The 14442-nt window shown below is 47.3% G+C and overlaps 3 protein-coding genes and 1 non-coding gene across 4 annotated transcripts; 1 reads left to right on the top strand and 3 right to left on the bottom strand.

The window, feature by feature from the left end:
- Positions 1-740: 740 nt before the first annotated feature.
- Positions 741-859, bottom strand: LOC145993054 (5S ribosomal RNA). Its single transcript, XR_014442266.1, has one exon. It is a non-coding gene; the product is annotated as a 5S ribosomal RNA (ribosomal RNA).
- Positions 860-3072: 2213 nt separating this feature from the next.
- On the bottom strand, positions 3073-3483 carry LOC145992930 (histone H3). The gene has a single exon (XM_083129317.1). The coding sequence runs from the start codon at positions 3481-3483 to the stop codon at positions 3073-3075; it is 411 nt and encodes a 136-aa protein (XP_082985443.1).
- Positions 3484-6881: 3398 nt separating this feature from the next.
- Positions 6882-7193, top strand: LOC145992929 (histone H4). Its single transcript, XM_083129315.1, has one exon. It carries the CDS (start codon positions 6882-6884, stop codon positions 7191-7193), a length of 312 nt encoding a protein of 103 aa, XP_082985441.1.
- Positions 7194-7862: 669 nt separating this feature from the next.
- LOC145992928 (histone H2A) lies at positions 7863-8237 on the bottom strand. Its single transcript, XM_083129314.1, has one exon. It carries the CDS (start codon positions 8235-8237, stop codon positions 7863-7865), a length of 375 nt encoding a protein of 124 aa, XP_082985440.1.
- Positions 8238-14442: the final 6205 nt, after the last annotated feature.

The following is a 14442-nucleotide window of genomic DNA, read 5'->3' as shown; positions in this document are numbered from 1 at the left end:
CGTAACCGTTTGCTGCCAAAAGTAACCGTTCCGACCAGGACCTTCCCCACTTGCCTTCTGCTAAATTGTCCACTAGCGGGGACACTTTCACATCACTGCACTGATCGAGCATTCCCTTTCCGAAGGGAAAAGACGCGAGATTTGACATGCATCGGTTGAAACAGAACCTCGGTTTACGTGTCCTCGCCAACGAGTATGCGACATTTCCAATTCTTTATTCTGCGTGTGCACACCCCCCCCCCCCCCGCCCCGGTGCGTTTCGGGCGAAATTGCCAACGGATCAGGGTTGCCGGGCCGGGACTATCCCTTTAGCGAACGCCTCCTTCCACGGCGATGGCATTTTGCAAAAAAATAAAAACGCCCAAAAAAAACACACTCCCTGCAACCGCCGGCACGTATCCTCGCCGAAAACTACCAACGCCGGGCTCTTCGGGGAGCGACGCGGCGGATCCGCCGGGCAGGGGAGCGCTCGCTCCCCGCCGGGATTATGGCGGCCGCCGGTAATAAGAACGCACCCTGCAACCCCGCAAGCCCCAAAAAACAGAAGAAAGTCGCCTTCCCCGATATTCATATATACTAATATACATTCTTCACTTATATTATTATTATTATTTGATGACAGGTATATTGAAAAAAAAAAAAAAAAAAAAAAAAAAAGCGATTCTGCAAAAACTGTCGGTGATTGATTGGCTTCAATTCACAAATAAAAGGCCACTATGAACCTTGAAAAAGAAAAAGGATGCCAACAGCACCTGGTGTTCCCAGGCGGTCACCCATCCAAGTACTGACCAGGCCCGACGCTGCTTGACTTCGGTGATCGGACGAGAACCGGTATATTCAGCGTGGTATGGCCGTTGGCGAAAGATACTGCTTTCGGTAAGGTACATATAGTCCAACTTCTCGTTTTCGGGGAAATGTCTCGTCTCGTGGGCACTGCCAAGAACGTGTAGAAGAAACATAACAAATAATTATACATTTCATTGTAGTCATAGTGAGAAATGTGCTTTAACACCCTTCCAGAGATGTGTGAACATAAAAGCTACAAGATAGAGAAGAAGAAAATTTAGTGCAGTGAATAAAAGTGAATCTCATGACCAACCTTTTTGATTCCACACTATATACCCAGGACCTAACAACGAAAAAGTGATTGGGCTCGGTTAGTTCGTATGAACTATCCAGCCTGATCATTACCAGTGCGTAGTTATATATATATATATATATATATATATATATATACTCTCCAGCCTAGCTATTTCCTATTTTTGTGCTATCTTCGGACAACTTCATCGAGTTCTCGAATACGCGCTATTCCCACAAACCAAAGTAGGCAACGGGCACCTCGACACAAACTATTACATTATTATTATTTATCGGCGGAGAGCAGGAAGGGCCGCGCTAACTTTCGGTGCAAATGGCTGCTTTCGAATCGAACCACAGTCCTCATGCGATAGATTTTCGCCTATAAACGAAATTAAAGGCTATACATTGGAAGTAGGCCAGCTTCGTTCAAACACAGGCGTGTGCGACACACGCTACTTCGGAGATTGGCTTGAGAGGCCTGTCGTATGCTCAAGGCACCTGATTCTCAGCAAGAGAATAGGGGAAGGATTGAACTTCCATCTCCTCCGTGCAACCGACGCACCTTCTACCTTTTCTCAGAGAAAACTAAGGAAATCACGGGCATATGGAGGTCGCGCGTACACCTACGGTGAGTTTGACACGAAGGAAGCGAGGAACGTGGAAGTCGTGGGGACGGACTGCGGCACTTCACGGCTACTTCAAAGTTTCCGGAACGTACCCAACAACGAGGGATGCTGGTGCTCTCTAGCTCAGCACTGAAAAAATTAATCTTGGAAAGAGGAGGAAACACACTTACCGTTGTGGCAACTACAAACTTCAGTTTGCTTCGGCCCGCCTGAGAGCTGCTCTCGCTCCGGTCCGCGCTCCGAGAGAAAAGGGGGTCGAAACCTCGGCGCGGGGATTCATTTTCGTTCCGAAAAGAGCGTAGATATGGCAGATACGGCATCAGCTCCCTCAGCCCCGACGGCGGCTTCGCCCAAGAAGTCCTCGAAGGCGAAAAAGCCGAGAACGGCTCCTTCCCATCCCAGGACATCCGAGATGGTGAACAACGCTATCAAGAACTTGAAGGAGCGCGGAGGCTCTTCCCTGCAGGCCATCAAGAAGTACATCACCCAGAACTACAAGGTCGACGCCGAGAAGCTCGCGCCCTTCATCAAGAAGTACCTGAGGAGCGCCGTGGCATCAGGTTCTTTGGTGCAAACCAAAGGAAAGGGTGCCTCCGGATCTTTCAAACTCAGCGCTTCGTCGCTGAAGGAGAAACCGGAAAGCGGGGCTGTTTCCAAGACCAAACGCTCGGCTCCCAAGGAGAAGAAACCGGCAAAGAAAGCTGCCCCGGCCAAGCGACCAAAGAAGACCGGCGAAAAGAAGAAGGCACCTGTTGCAAAGCCAAAGAAGTCTCCATCGAAAGTGAAAAAGGCAAAGACGCCCAAGAAACCAAAGGCGCCAAAGCCAAAGAAGGCTGCCAAGCCCAAGGCAGCAAAGAAGGCTGCACCAAAAAAGAAGTAAAATGGTTGAGCACGCAAGTGTTCCCCATAAAAAGGTCCTTCTGAGGACCATCAAAATTCTCCTGGAAGGAGCGAATTTGCACGATCACTCAATCTTATAACCTTTCCTTTCATCGGACACGGTGTCATCCTTTCCCTTCCATCCATGCATTTTCTTTTTTAAAAAAATGAAAGCAATACACTAGTCACATTATGTCGTCATAATTTGTTTGACTTCGTTTCCATCGATTCTATGAAATGAACTGCGAGTAAGATATTAGATTTAAAGATTTAGCGAGAGCTTTATTATTAAAACTGAATATTCATGAAATATCGCCCAATTGCTTCGGCATTATTATTTTAAATAACTTTTGGATAAACGCGAGGATAGGGATGGAATTGACAATAATAATAAAAAATAAAGAGAGATACGACCAAAACGTACTTTCCAAGTAGGATTTGTGGTCCTCAAAAGGACCGATTGTTTGCCAAGGGCAGCGGAATGCGCTTAAGCACGCTCTCCACGAATGCGGCGGGCGAGCTGGATGTCCTTTGGCATGATAGTGACACGCTTAGCGTGGATGGCACACAAGTTGGTATCTTCGAAGAGACCGACGAGGTAAGCCTCGCTGGCCTCCTGGAGAGCCATGACTGCGGAACTCTGGAAGCGCAAGTCGGTCTTGAAATCTTGAGCGATCTCGCGGACGAGACGCTGGAAAGGAAGCTTCCTGATGAGCAACTCGGTGCTCTTCTGGTAGCGACGGATTTCTCGAAGAGCCACGGTACCTGGCCTGTACCTATGGGGCTTCTTCACTCCTCCGGTGGCGGGAGCGCTCTTCCTAGCTGCCTTTGTGGCGAGCTGCTTCCTTGGGGCCTTGCCTCCGGTGGATTTTCGTGCAGTTTGCTTAGTCCGGGCCATTGTCGCGTGCTTGTCCTAAGCGTTTCCGTTTCAAACAATCGCGCCAACCAAAAATCATGCCTTTATATGCTTTGCCCTGAAAGGTGCCGTGCATGCTCCTGATTCGTGAAATCAAACCGAAAAGCGGATTTCCCATTGGCTCCCGCCATTCTGCCCCCCTCTGTCGAAGGCGTACAAAACTGAGCCGGCTCGCCGGGAAGGCTTCATTCTCATCTTTCGAATCCACGTACGTGCACTGCAGAAATGAGCTCCACAGCCTAGCAGAGGTAGAGGGAAGACACGTTCGCTTCGGATATTCCCCTGTCATGGCAACGGGGAATCCAAAGAAGAGACCTCGTTCGAAACGTCCCGAAAACGAAGAAGTAGATGATGAGAGCTCTACCACCGGAGAATCTGACGGCGACCAGTCTGAGTCGCAGCTTAACAGCCAGCCAAGCAGCAAGACCCGCAAGCCACCTTGCATCACTATCTTTAATACGAAGAGTTATGCAATAGCTAACTCCATTTTCAACGTGGTGAATGGCCAAGTTAGCTTTATCTACACCCGAGGTGGCTGCAGAATCACCTCTCACGACCAGCGAGTTTTTACCAAAATACGGGAATACCTCGACAGTCAAAAAATAGGATACGCTTACGGCTCCTCAGCTGCTGAGAAGTTGAAAGTCGTCCTTCGTTTCCTTCCGGAAGACCTCCATCCCGATTCAGTTGCGAAATTTTTGACAGACGAACATGGATTTACAATCCATAGTTGCAGTCGTTTGAAGGCCCCCATTCGACGCACTCAACGCGCCATTGTTGAGGAACAGCGTATTCCTGTTCCCAAGCCGTCCAGACGACCGTTACCACTATTACTAGTCGTCATGCCAAATATATCGAAGTCCTACGAGATCTTCAAGCTCGTCGAACTCGGCATCTTTACGATGAGGGTGGAAAAGTACCACTCCAAACAGATTTTGCAATGCCATGCTTGCCAAAGGGTGGGGCATGGGCAGCGGCACTGTTTTACAAACCCCCGCTGCGTCAAGTGTGCGGGGCCACATCGATTTTCCGATTGCCCAAATAAGGACCCACAGATATTGCCCAGATGCGTAAATTGCGGACTGGCACATTATGCAAGTTATAGGGGTTGTTCCCTATTCCAAAAAGTTAAGAACGAACGACGGGCCCAATCGGACTCCAAACGTCAGGTCGTTCCCAGACCTATTCGACAGGATGTACCAGTGACGACTCCCGCTCGTGACTACCGTCCTCGATCCAATACAAGTTCGACCAATCAGAAGCCCGCAGCCAGCCAGAGAGACCGACGTCCTCAAGCGCCTCGACCGGCTCCACGCCCAGCTGCATGTTCGACATCTTACCATACGTCGCTACTGGAACTTCTCCAAGAGCTGGCGAAACCAGACGTGATTCCTGGCTTGTTGCAATTACTCCAGGGATTGCAACAAATCCGCTCCGCACCGGATGCTTCGACACGCCGACGAGTTCTTGCTAAACTCGCCGACGAAATGGTGCCATGAGGCCCACAATGTTGTCCTGTTTTGTCTTGTTTAATGTCTTATACATTTTGGTTATTGGGAACACAAGATATGTACTCTCCTGCGACAGTTGCGGAGAAACAATCAAATGATGATGAAAACCCCCCACATTTTGTTAATAAAGTTCAATATCGATACCTGTTAATGATACTATCAGTCAAGAAGCAGGTTCAATCTTGCAGATGTTCCGACCTATGTTAAAGGTCAAAAAAAAAAAAAAAAAAAAAAAAAAAAAAAAAAAAAAAAAAGGGAAGGCTTGGTCCGATCCAGCCCAGCAGAGTTAGAGGTGACACGTTAGATTCTGGTCATCCCCGGCGATGGACGAGGGGAACCCCACGAAGAGACCCCGGAAAAGACGACCTAGAAAGGAAGAAGTAGACGATGAGACCTCTGCTACCAGCGAGTCAGACTGCGACGGCCAGACCCCGTCGCCGCATAAATGTCATCAAAGCAGTACGACTAGTGGTAACGTAAAAGTTACCTCTCCGCCTCAGCCGATCCGCAAGACCCATTGCATTACTATTTTCAACACGACCACTGCTGATATAGCCAATCAGATCAGTACGCTCACTGGTAACCGGACATCCTTCCGATACACCCGAGGAAGTTGTCGCCTCACCCCTTGCGACCGGAAGGACTACGAAACTATTTGCGACTTCCTTAAGGAAAAAGGAATTGGATTCGCCTATGGTTCATCCGCGGCAGAGAAACTCAAGGTCGTATTACGAGACCTTCCTATTGACATCAACCTTACACATACTAAAAAATATTTGAAGGGCACACTCGACTATTCTGTCCGCAGTGTGTGCCGACTTTACGCAATCGACCGTCATCGGCAAAAGCAAGATTCAGAAAGTTCGAGTCATAGTAAGACCAGGCGACCATTACCCTTAGTAATGGTCGTCTTGGATAATCTTCCAGAATCTCGCAAGATTTTCAACATCGACCGTATAGGCCCATATCAGACTCGAGTGGAAAAGTATCGATCACAGATGATTCTGCAGTGCCACGCGTGCCAGCGGGTCGGGCACGGGCAGCGGCACTGTTTTACGACCCCCCGCTGTGTCAAGTGTGCGGGGCCACATCGATTTTCCGATTGCCCAAATAAGGACCCACAGATATTGCCACGATGTGTAAATTGTGGACTGGCCCATTATGCTAGCTATAGAGGTTGTTCTCTATTCCAAAAAGTTAAGAACGAAAGACGAGCCCAATCGGACTCCAAACGTAAGGTCGTTCCCAGACCTATTCGACAGGACGTACCAGTGACGACTCCCGCCCGTGACCACCGTCCTCGATCCAATCCAAGTTCGACCAACCAGCGCCCAGAGAAACGCCGGAGAGACAAACGTCAGCACACACCTCGCCCGACGTCACGCCAAGCAACCCCTTCGACCATGGATCAAACACCCTTACTGGATTTGCTCCACCAACTAGCGCAGCCGGATGTTCTTTCTGGTCTCATCCAGCTTCTCCAAGGACTGAAGAAAATCCGGGAAGCACCTGATAATACGACACGGCTAAGGGTAATTACCCAATTGGCCGATGCTCTGGCTCCTTAGGGCGCCTTGTGTTGTTTTGAGTCGTCCATTTATATGTTTACGTGTTTTGGGTAATAAAGGGAACAAAAGCACTACTTTCCCTTGCGACAGTTGCAGGGAAATTTTTGAATTGTTGATGTAAATATAAAATTTTGTAAAACTAATAAAGTATCGACACCTGTTAATGCTATGTAATCAAGAAGCAGGTTCCCCACATGAGATGACCCCCCGACCACATTGGTCATAAAAAAAAAAAAAAAAAAAAAAAAAAAAGGGAAGGCTTCATTCTCATCTTTCGAATCCACGTACGTGCACTGCAGAAATGACAGGCAGAGGTAAAGGAGGAAAGGGACTCGGCAAAGGAGGTGCCAAGCGCCACCGTAAAGTTCTCCGAGACAACATCCAGGGTATCACCAAGCCCGCCATCCGCCGTCTTGCCCGGCGAGGAGGTGTGAAGCGAATCTCCGGTCTCATCTACGAAGAGACACGCGGCGTCCTCAAGGTGTTCTTGGAGAACGTTATCCGCGATGCCGTCACCTACACGGAGCACGCCAAGAGGAAAACCGTAACCGCCATGGACGTCGTGTACGCACTCAAACGTCAAGGCAGAACCTTGTACGGTTTCGGAGGTTAAGGGCTCTAGTTTGCCTGTCCTCCATCTTGAAAAATCGGCCCTTCTAAGGGCCACAAATCTTTTCTTTGAGGAAGGAAATGTCAGCTTTCAACTTTCCCCGAACCTTACCCCCTGATCCCAGCCTCGATTCGAACGATTTCTCTCGTCTCGAGTTCATAATGACATAAGAATGATTGAAATAATTGAGAATTCAACAAAAAATATTCACGCGAGGACTCTCAGCATTCGCTAGATGACTACCCACCCTTCGTTCGTCGTTTAGCAAAGCAAAAGAAATTTATGTGAAATTCAGATTGCTTCTGTCAAATTATAACATCAATTAATATAACTCAGGCGAACATATATATATATTTTTTATTATTATTATTTTCAGTGCAGCTTGACTCCACCGAAAACAAAACACACGTCATAATCTCTATGCTATCAAAATTTACAAGATGTATACGTACAGGTAAGCCACTATTCTCTGACATTATCGGAAATAGGCAAAAAACATTGAATCAACACAGGATTTGCATGCCAAGTTACATGGATTGTCAGTCCTGATTAGACTACAGACTTCAAACTTGAAAACTTAAAAAAATGGAGTAGACAATGACCCTTTCCTAAGGTAATTGGTGGCCCTTACAAGGGCCGATTTGCTAGAAGCTGAGGGGGTAGGGTGTCAGCTTAAGCTTTCTTCTCGGTTTTCTTGGGAAGAAGGACCGCCTGGATGTTGGGCAGCACGCCACCCTGGGCGATCGTGACCCCAGAAAGGAGCTTGTTCAACTCCTCGTCGTTTCTGATGGCCAACTGCAAGTGACGGGGGATGATCCTGGTCTTCTTGTTATCGCGAGCAGCATTGCCGGCCAACTCCAAGACTTCGGCTGCCAAATATTCCATGACGGCGGCCAGGTAAACCGGTGCACCGGCACCGACACGTTCGGCATAATTGCCCTTTCGCAAAAGTCGGTGGATTCTGCCGACGGGGAACTGAAGTCCGGCTCGGCTGGAGCGAGACTTGCTCTTTCCCTTCACTTTTCCTCCCTTTCCGCGTCCAGACATGATGATCTCTTGCTATCGATACAACGTGAAAACACAAATTTTTGCTGTTGCTGTTGCTTATCTTGTCGGGTTTACTTTATATGAAGTTCCAGCTTCTCAGCTTTGCCTTCAGGTTTGATGTTGAAGTTTTGTACTTGGCATTTCTCCTTAGCATTGATTTGTTGTTGACGCCGTACAACTGTCGCAGGCGATGAGTTGTAGTCTTATGTGTTTTTGTTTACCCCCTAGTTCTAGATTCTGTGGTGTTTGTTTGTCTGAAGGGGGATCTTCTTCACTCCTTCGGTTATGGTCACCCATCATGGAGTGACCCAGCGTGGCACTGCTTTACCTTTCTTTAAGACGGTCACCCATCCTACTGGTGACCCAGCGTAACGCTGCTTTACTTTTTGGATTTCAAAATGGCGGCTGGTTCGTGATGGTCACCCATCCAGGTACTGTCCCGGCGTGACGCTGCTTGACATTTAGTTGGTCATCCTCACTGCAATCGAGGCATTTTGTGTATTCTTCTGGCCGGTTGTACATGTCCAAGCAGTTGAATGGTTGGGTTGCGGTGATGCTGCATCTTGTCCCAGAATTTGATTTTCTCTCTCATCATAAATTCAAAGAGTCTTTCCTGTTCTAGATCTTCATGAATTTGCACATTTGAAGTGAATCGGTCTGCTCCGTATATGATTCTCAGGGCTCTATTTTGGACCCGTTGAAGTGCTTCAAGGTGTCCTTTTGCACTGTGAAGCCATATTGCACAGGCGTAGGTGATGAAGGAGCGAATTACTTGTTTGAATACCCTGATCCTTATGCTGATGGGTAAGATCGGGCTTCGAAGAACTGGGAATAGTTGACCGATTCTTTGTGTTCCTCTATTTGCCACTTCTTTGAGGTGTTTCCCGAAGGTGAGGCCGTGGTCCAGGGTGACGCCCAAATACTTTGCTGAATCTGCCTGTGGTATGATGCTTTGGTGCAGTCTTAGTTGAGGATTGAATCTTGTTCTGTTCTTAGTGAAGACCACAACAGAGCTTTTGTCTGGGTTAACTTTAATTCTCCACTTTTTCGTCCATCTTTCATAAAGGCGGAGGTACCGTTGCATCAAGATTTCGCTGTATATCCTGTTGACACTGGATGAAAATATCGCCGTGTCGTCTGCGAATACTGCAAGAGTGACAGAGGGTGATGCTGGCATGTCTGCAGTGTACAAAGCATAAAGCAGTGGAGAGATACATGATCCTTGTGGTACGCCTGCAGTGATTGGTTTTGGACTGGAGTTGGTTTCGTTAAAGCGAACGATGAACTGTCTGTTGTCCAAGAAGGAACGGAGAAGATTGAGTATGTGTGCCGGAAAACCAAGCCGGTCCAGTTTAAAGAGGAGTCCCTCGTGCCACACTCTGTCGAATGCCTTCTCCACGTCTAGAAAAACTCCAATTGTTGTGGCCTTCCTATTGAAGTTGATAGTGGCCATGTCTACGACCCTCATCAGTTGTGTGACCGTGTTGTGGTTGGGTCTGAAGCCGTGCTGGTAATCTGGTAGCAGCTGAGCCTGAGTGGTAAATTCTTGTAGCCGGTTTGCAAGTAGTCTCTCGAAAACTTTTGAAATGTGACTGAGGAGACTAATTGGTCTGTAGCTGGCTGGAAATAGGGAATTTTTTCCACTTTTGAGTATTGGACAAATGGTGGCCATCTTCCATTGCTGCGGAAAGTATGCTTTTAGTATCATTGCATTAAAGATGCGCGTGAGGTAGACTAACATCTTCCGAGTTCCCTTCCTCAAATCTTCTGGTGAGATTTTATCTATTCCTGGAGCTCGGCGAGGGTTGATATGAGATATTATCTGCGCAACTTGACGTGGGTTGAATAGCTGCGGTGGCAGATCTTGTTGGTTTATTTGTGGGAAATGTGTTGCCCATTCCTCTACTGCTTCAATTGTTTGATCATCGTATGGCCAGGGATTTGGTGAAAGTTGTTCCTGGTAGTGGATTGCTAATTCTTCAGCTTGCGTTTTCGGATCAAACTGTATCCCTGTTACTGTATGTAGAACAGGTGTAAGTTGTCTCTTCCGTTTCCCTTGGAGAGTGCTTGTGATTTTCCAGAAGGAGGATGGATTTCCCCGTGTTTCCTGCAGCGTTTTGTCCCATTTGTCTTCCATCGTTCTGATTATGTGGCGACGTATTTGTCTTTGCAATTTGTTTTGTAGTCGCTTGTAGTGTAGCTGCCTGGTGGTTTGGTATTTACGCCGTGCCCATCGTTTGGTTCTGATGAGCAGGTGAAGTTGAGGATCGTCCTTTTTGATGATTTCTTCAGGAGGTGTGAGTGTGGAGGACCTTCTTTTCGCATCCAAGATAGCTGCCGTTATCCTATGCACCGCTGTTTCAATCTCTTCTGGTGAGTGTATAACGTCTTGTAGATTGATGTTGGAGTTGAGTTCTTGTCTATACTGGTTCCATTCAGTGGTGCATATTTTCCTTCTTGTTGCCTCTCTCGTTAGTAGGTTGTGAGAGAGGGTGAAAAGGATCGGCTCGTGATCGGACTCTAGCGCAGATGTCACTGAGGGATCAGCTTGGAGTTGTAGTCCTTTTGTTAGTACTACATCCAGTACGTCAGGTCGGCCTTGGATCTTAGGGTAGTGAGTTGGGTCCCGTGGAGCTTGGACCACGAACCCAATGTTACCTGCTAGCTGTTGGAGTGCTCTCCCTGCGTTGTTTTCTGTTCTTGAATGCCAGTCTGGATGTTTGGCATTCAGGTCACCTGCCAGGATAACTTTTTGGCCTAGGTTGAAGACTGCACGAAAATCCGCATCTTCAATACGTGCCGGTGGGCTTGCATATGCTGCCAGGATAATGAAGCTCGTCTGTGGAGAGTAGATTTCCACAGCGAGCACTTCTAAATGGTTGAGGTTGGGTACTTGGATCTGACGGGCAGGTATGTTGGATTTCACAAGTAGGAGAAGTCCTCCCTTGCGTCTGTTTTTTCTATCGAGCCTGTAGACTGCGTAGTTTGACTGCTTGAATTGCTGCTGGCTGTTGAGATGTGTTTCATTGATGAGCATGACATCTGGATTATGTTCAATGATGAAGTGTCGTAAGAGGTGTCTTTGACGCCATAGTCCGTCCGCGTTCCATGAACATACGGAAATTTGGTGTTGTAATATGGTTGTTCTAGCGTTCGCCATGGATGAGCATTTCCATGAGAACCTCTATCATGGCTGTAACTTTGCCTGATCCCTCCGGTGCAGCAGCAATCCGCCGAAGGCCATTTTTGATGGCAGGTAAGTATTTCCTGAAGAAATCCCCTTGTAAAAAAGTGATTATTGTCTGGATATCTGATTGCAGTTCCATCTCTGCAGGTGGAGTGGTGGCTGCTGATATCTCCATGCTGTTGATCTGGTTTTGTACCTCAGTTATTGTTTCTATCTCAGCTGATAGGCGTTGTGGTACCTTCCAGGGGGCTGGTTTACCGGTCTTCTTTTCGGCCTGCAGGGATGTGCCTTCGCGCTCCTTCACTGTTTGGCGAGTTTTGGTTGGCTGAATTTCTGGCCGCTTTTCTGCCTTAGAAGGGCCTTTTTGGAAAACTTCTTTCCTCCTTCCCTCACTCTGGGATGGCTGGAGAGTAGGCTGGGCAGTCTTGGGTGGTGCTGTAGTTGGTTTAGCACGATTTACTGGAAGTTTTCCTTTTGTGTCTAGATCTGGCCTCTTTGGTAGTGGTCTGAAATCCTCAGGTTTCGGCGGTGGTGGTGCCGGTCTCACCTTCTGGGATGCTGAATAACTTGGGTTACGTGCCGCTTTCATTGCCTTGATTACTGGGCATCCTCTGTAACTAGCTGGATGTTCTCCAGAACATAAGGCGCATTTGGGTGCGTATCCGTCTCCCTTTTTGAGGCATTCTTTGGTGAAGTGGTCTTCTGCACATTTGACACATCTAGGATTGGCTAAACATGTCTCTGAACCGTGGCCGAGCCGTTGGCATCTGTAACATTGTAAGAGTACTTGTGCTCTGTAGGGTTCTACTGAAATTCTGTTGTAATCTATGTTTTCTAGCTTGGAGAAATCTTTCCAATTTCCTTCCCTGGCTAGAACAACTAGAAAGAGTGGGATTGGTATGCGTGATGAGGTGTTCCCTCGACGTGCCCTTTTTGTCATGATGCTGATCCGTTTGACCAGGAATCCCATATTTGTGAGGTCTTCTCTGAGCTGGTCAATTGGATGGTCTACTGCTAGCCCACGTATGACGCTTTTGAATGGCCGGTCTCTCTTGAGTACGCCTGATGCCATTTGCAAGGAGTTTACATCACAGTACATTTTTACTCGTTGAAAATCTTCTTTGTTTTGACATTGGATGGTGATACACGAAGCAGTATGTTTAACTGAAGGTCTTTCAGACATTTCATGCACTATTTTGGCGATAGTTGCGTATTTGTTCTGTATTTCATACAGAAAAATTGGTGGTGGTTTGTCTACTTTTGTCTGGCTGGCTGCTGGAGTGGCCGTAAGATTTGCATTGGTTTCGTTTGCACCTATGTTCTTTGCAGGTGCTGTATCCATCTTCTGTAATGGTTCGAAGGTGTTACTGATAGGTATATTCAGTCTTTTTCGCTGCTTAATTAAGCGTATGGTCCGCTTGGGGTATTGGAAATCTTCGGTGCCAGGAATGTAGTCCCCGTCTGTATCTGATGACGAAGAATCTGAATGGTATCTCTTGGCGTTTGAAGGTGGAGATTCGTCCATCTGCTCCTCCACAGATGATTTAGATTTAGATTTGTCCCCTGAAGGTGGGGATGATTGAAGTTGTGAGGTGTCCCCTGAAGGTGGGGACAACTGAAGTAGCTCTGGGGTCATGTTTGAGCTTTTAGTTGTCAGAACTGGAGGTATGGCGTGCCGCCCAACATCCAGTCGATCCGTCTTCGTTGACGATGATGATGTCGATGAAGCTGACATAGTCTTCTTCTTCTGCTTTTCTTCTTTACGCTTCTAGCAAATCTGATGATTTTACGTAAAAGAACATTTTTGCTGTTGCTGTTGCTGTTGCTTATCTTGTCGGGTTTACTTTATATGAAGTTCCAGCTTCTCAGCTTTGCCTTCAGGTTTGATGTTGAAGTTTTGTACTTGGCATTTCTCCTTAGCATTGATTTGTTGTTGACGCCGTACAACTGTCGCAGGCGATGAGTTGTAGTCTTATGTGTTTTTGTTTACCCCCTAGTTCTAGATTCTGTGGTGTTTGTTTGTCTGAAGGGGGATCTTCTTCACTCCTTCGGTTATGGTCACCCATCATGGAGTGACCCAGCGTGGCACTGCTTTACCTTTCTTTAAGACGGTCACCCATCCTACTGGTGACCCAGCGTAACGCTGCTTTACTTTTTGGATTTCAAAATGGCGGCTGGTTCGTGATGGTCACCCATCCAGGTACTGTCCCGGCGTGACGCTGCTTGACATTTAGTTGGTCATCCTCACTGCAATCGAGGCATTTTGTGTATTCTTCTGGCCGGTTGTACATGTCCAAGCAGTTGAATGGTTGGGTTGCGGTGATGCTGCATCTTGTCCCAGAATTTGATTTTCTCTCTCATCATAAATTCAAAGAGTCTTTCCTGTTCTAGATCTTCATGAATTTGCACATTTGAAGTGGATCGGTCTGCTCCGTATATGATTCTCAGGGCTCTATTTTGGACCCGTTGAAGTGCTTCAAGGTGTCCTTTTGCACTGTGAAGCCATATTGCACAGGCGTAGGTGATGAAGGAGCGAATTACTTGTTTGAATACCCTGATCCTTATGCTGATGGGTAAGATCGGGCTTCGAAGAACTGGGAATAGTTGACCGATTCTTTGTGTTCCTCTATTTGCCACTTCTTTGAGGTGTTTCCCGAAGGTGAGGCCGTGGTCCAGGGTGACGCCCAAATACTTTGCTGAATCTGCCTGTGGTATGATGCTTTGGTGCAGTCTTAGTTGAGGATTGAATCTTGTTCTGTTCTTAGTGAAGACCACAACAGAGCTTTTGTCTGGGTTAACTTTAATTCTCCACTTTTTCGTCCATCTTTCATAAAGGCGGAGGTACCGTTGCATCAAGATTTCGCTGTATATCCTGTTGACACTGGATGAAAATATCGCCGTGTCGTCTGCGAATACTGCAAGAGTGACAGAGGGTGATGCTGGCATGTCTGCAGTGTACAAAGCATAAAGCAGTGGAGAGATACATGATCCTTGTGGTACGCCTGCAGTGATTGGTTT

Source organism: Lepisma saccharinum, chromosome 9 (assembly GCF_977018435.1).
Source record: "Lepisma saccharinum chromosome 9, izLepSacc3.1, whole genome shotgun sequence".
Classification (NCBI taxonomy): domain Eukaryota; kingdom Metazoa; phylum Arthropoda; class Insecta; order Zygentoma; family Lepismatidae; genus Lepisma; species Lepisma saccharinum.
This window is presented reverse-complemented; position numbering and strand designations above follow the sequence as displayed.

What these genes read in the sequence shown, in the direction of transcription:
- LOC145992930 (XM_083129317.1), bottom strand. Translation starts at nt 3,483, where the DNA reads ATGGCCCGGACTAAGCAAACTGCACGAAAATCCACCGGAGGCAAGGCC.
- LOC145992928 (XM_083129314.1), bottom strand. Translation starts at nt 8,237, where the DNA reads ATGTCTGGACGCGGAAAGGGAGGAAAAGTGAAGGGAAAGAGCAAGTCT.
- LOC145992929 (XM_083129315.1), top strand. Translation starts at nt 6,882, where the DNA reads ATGACAGGCAGAGGTAAAGGAGGAAAGGGACTCGGCAAAGGAGGTGCC.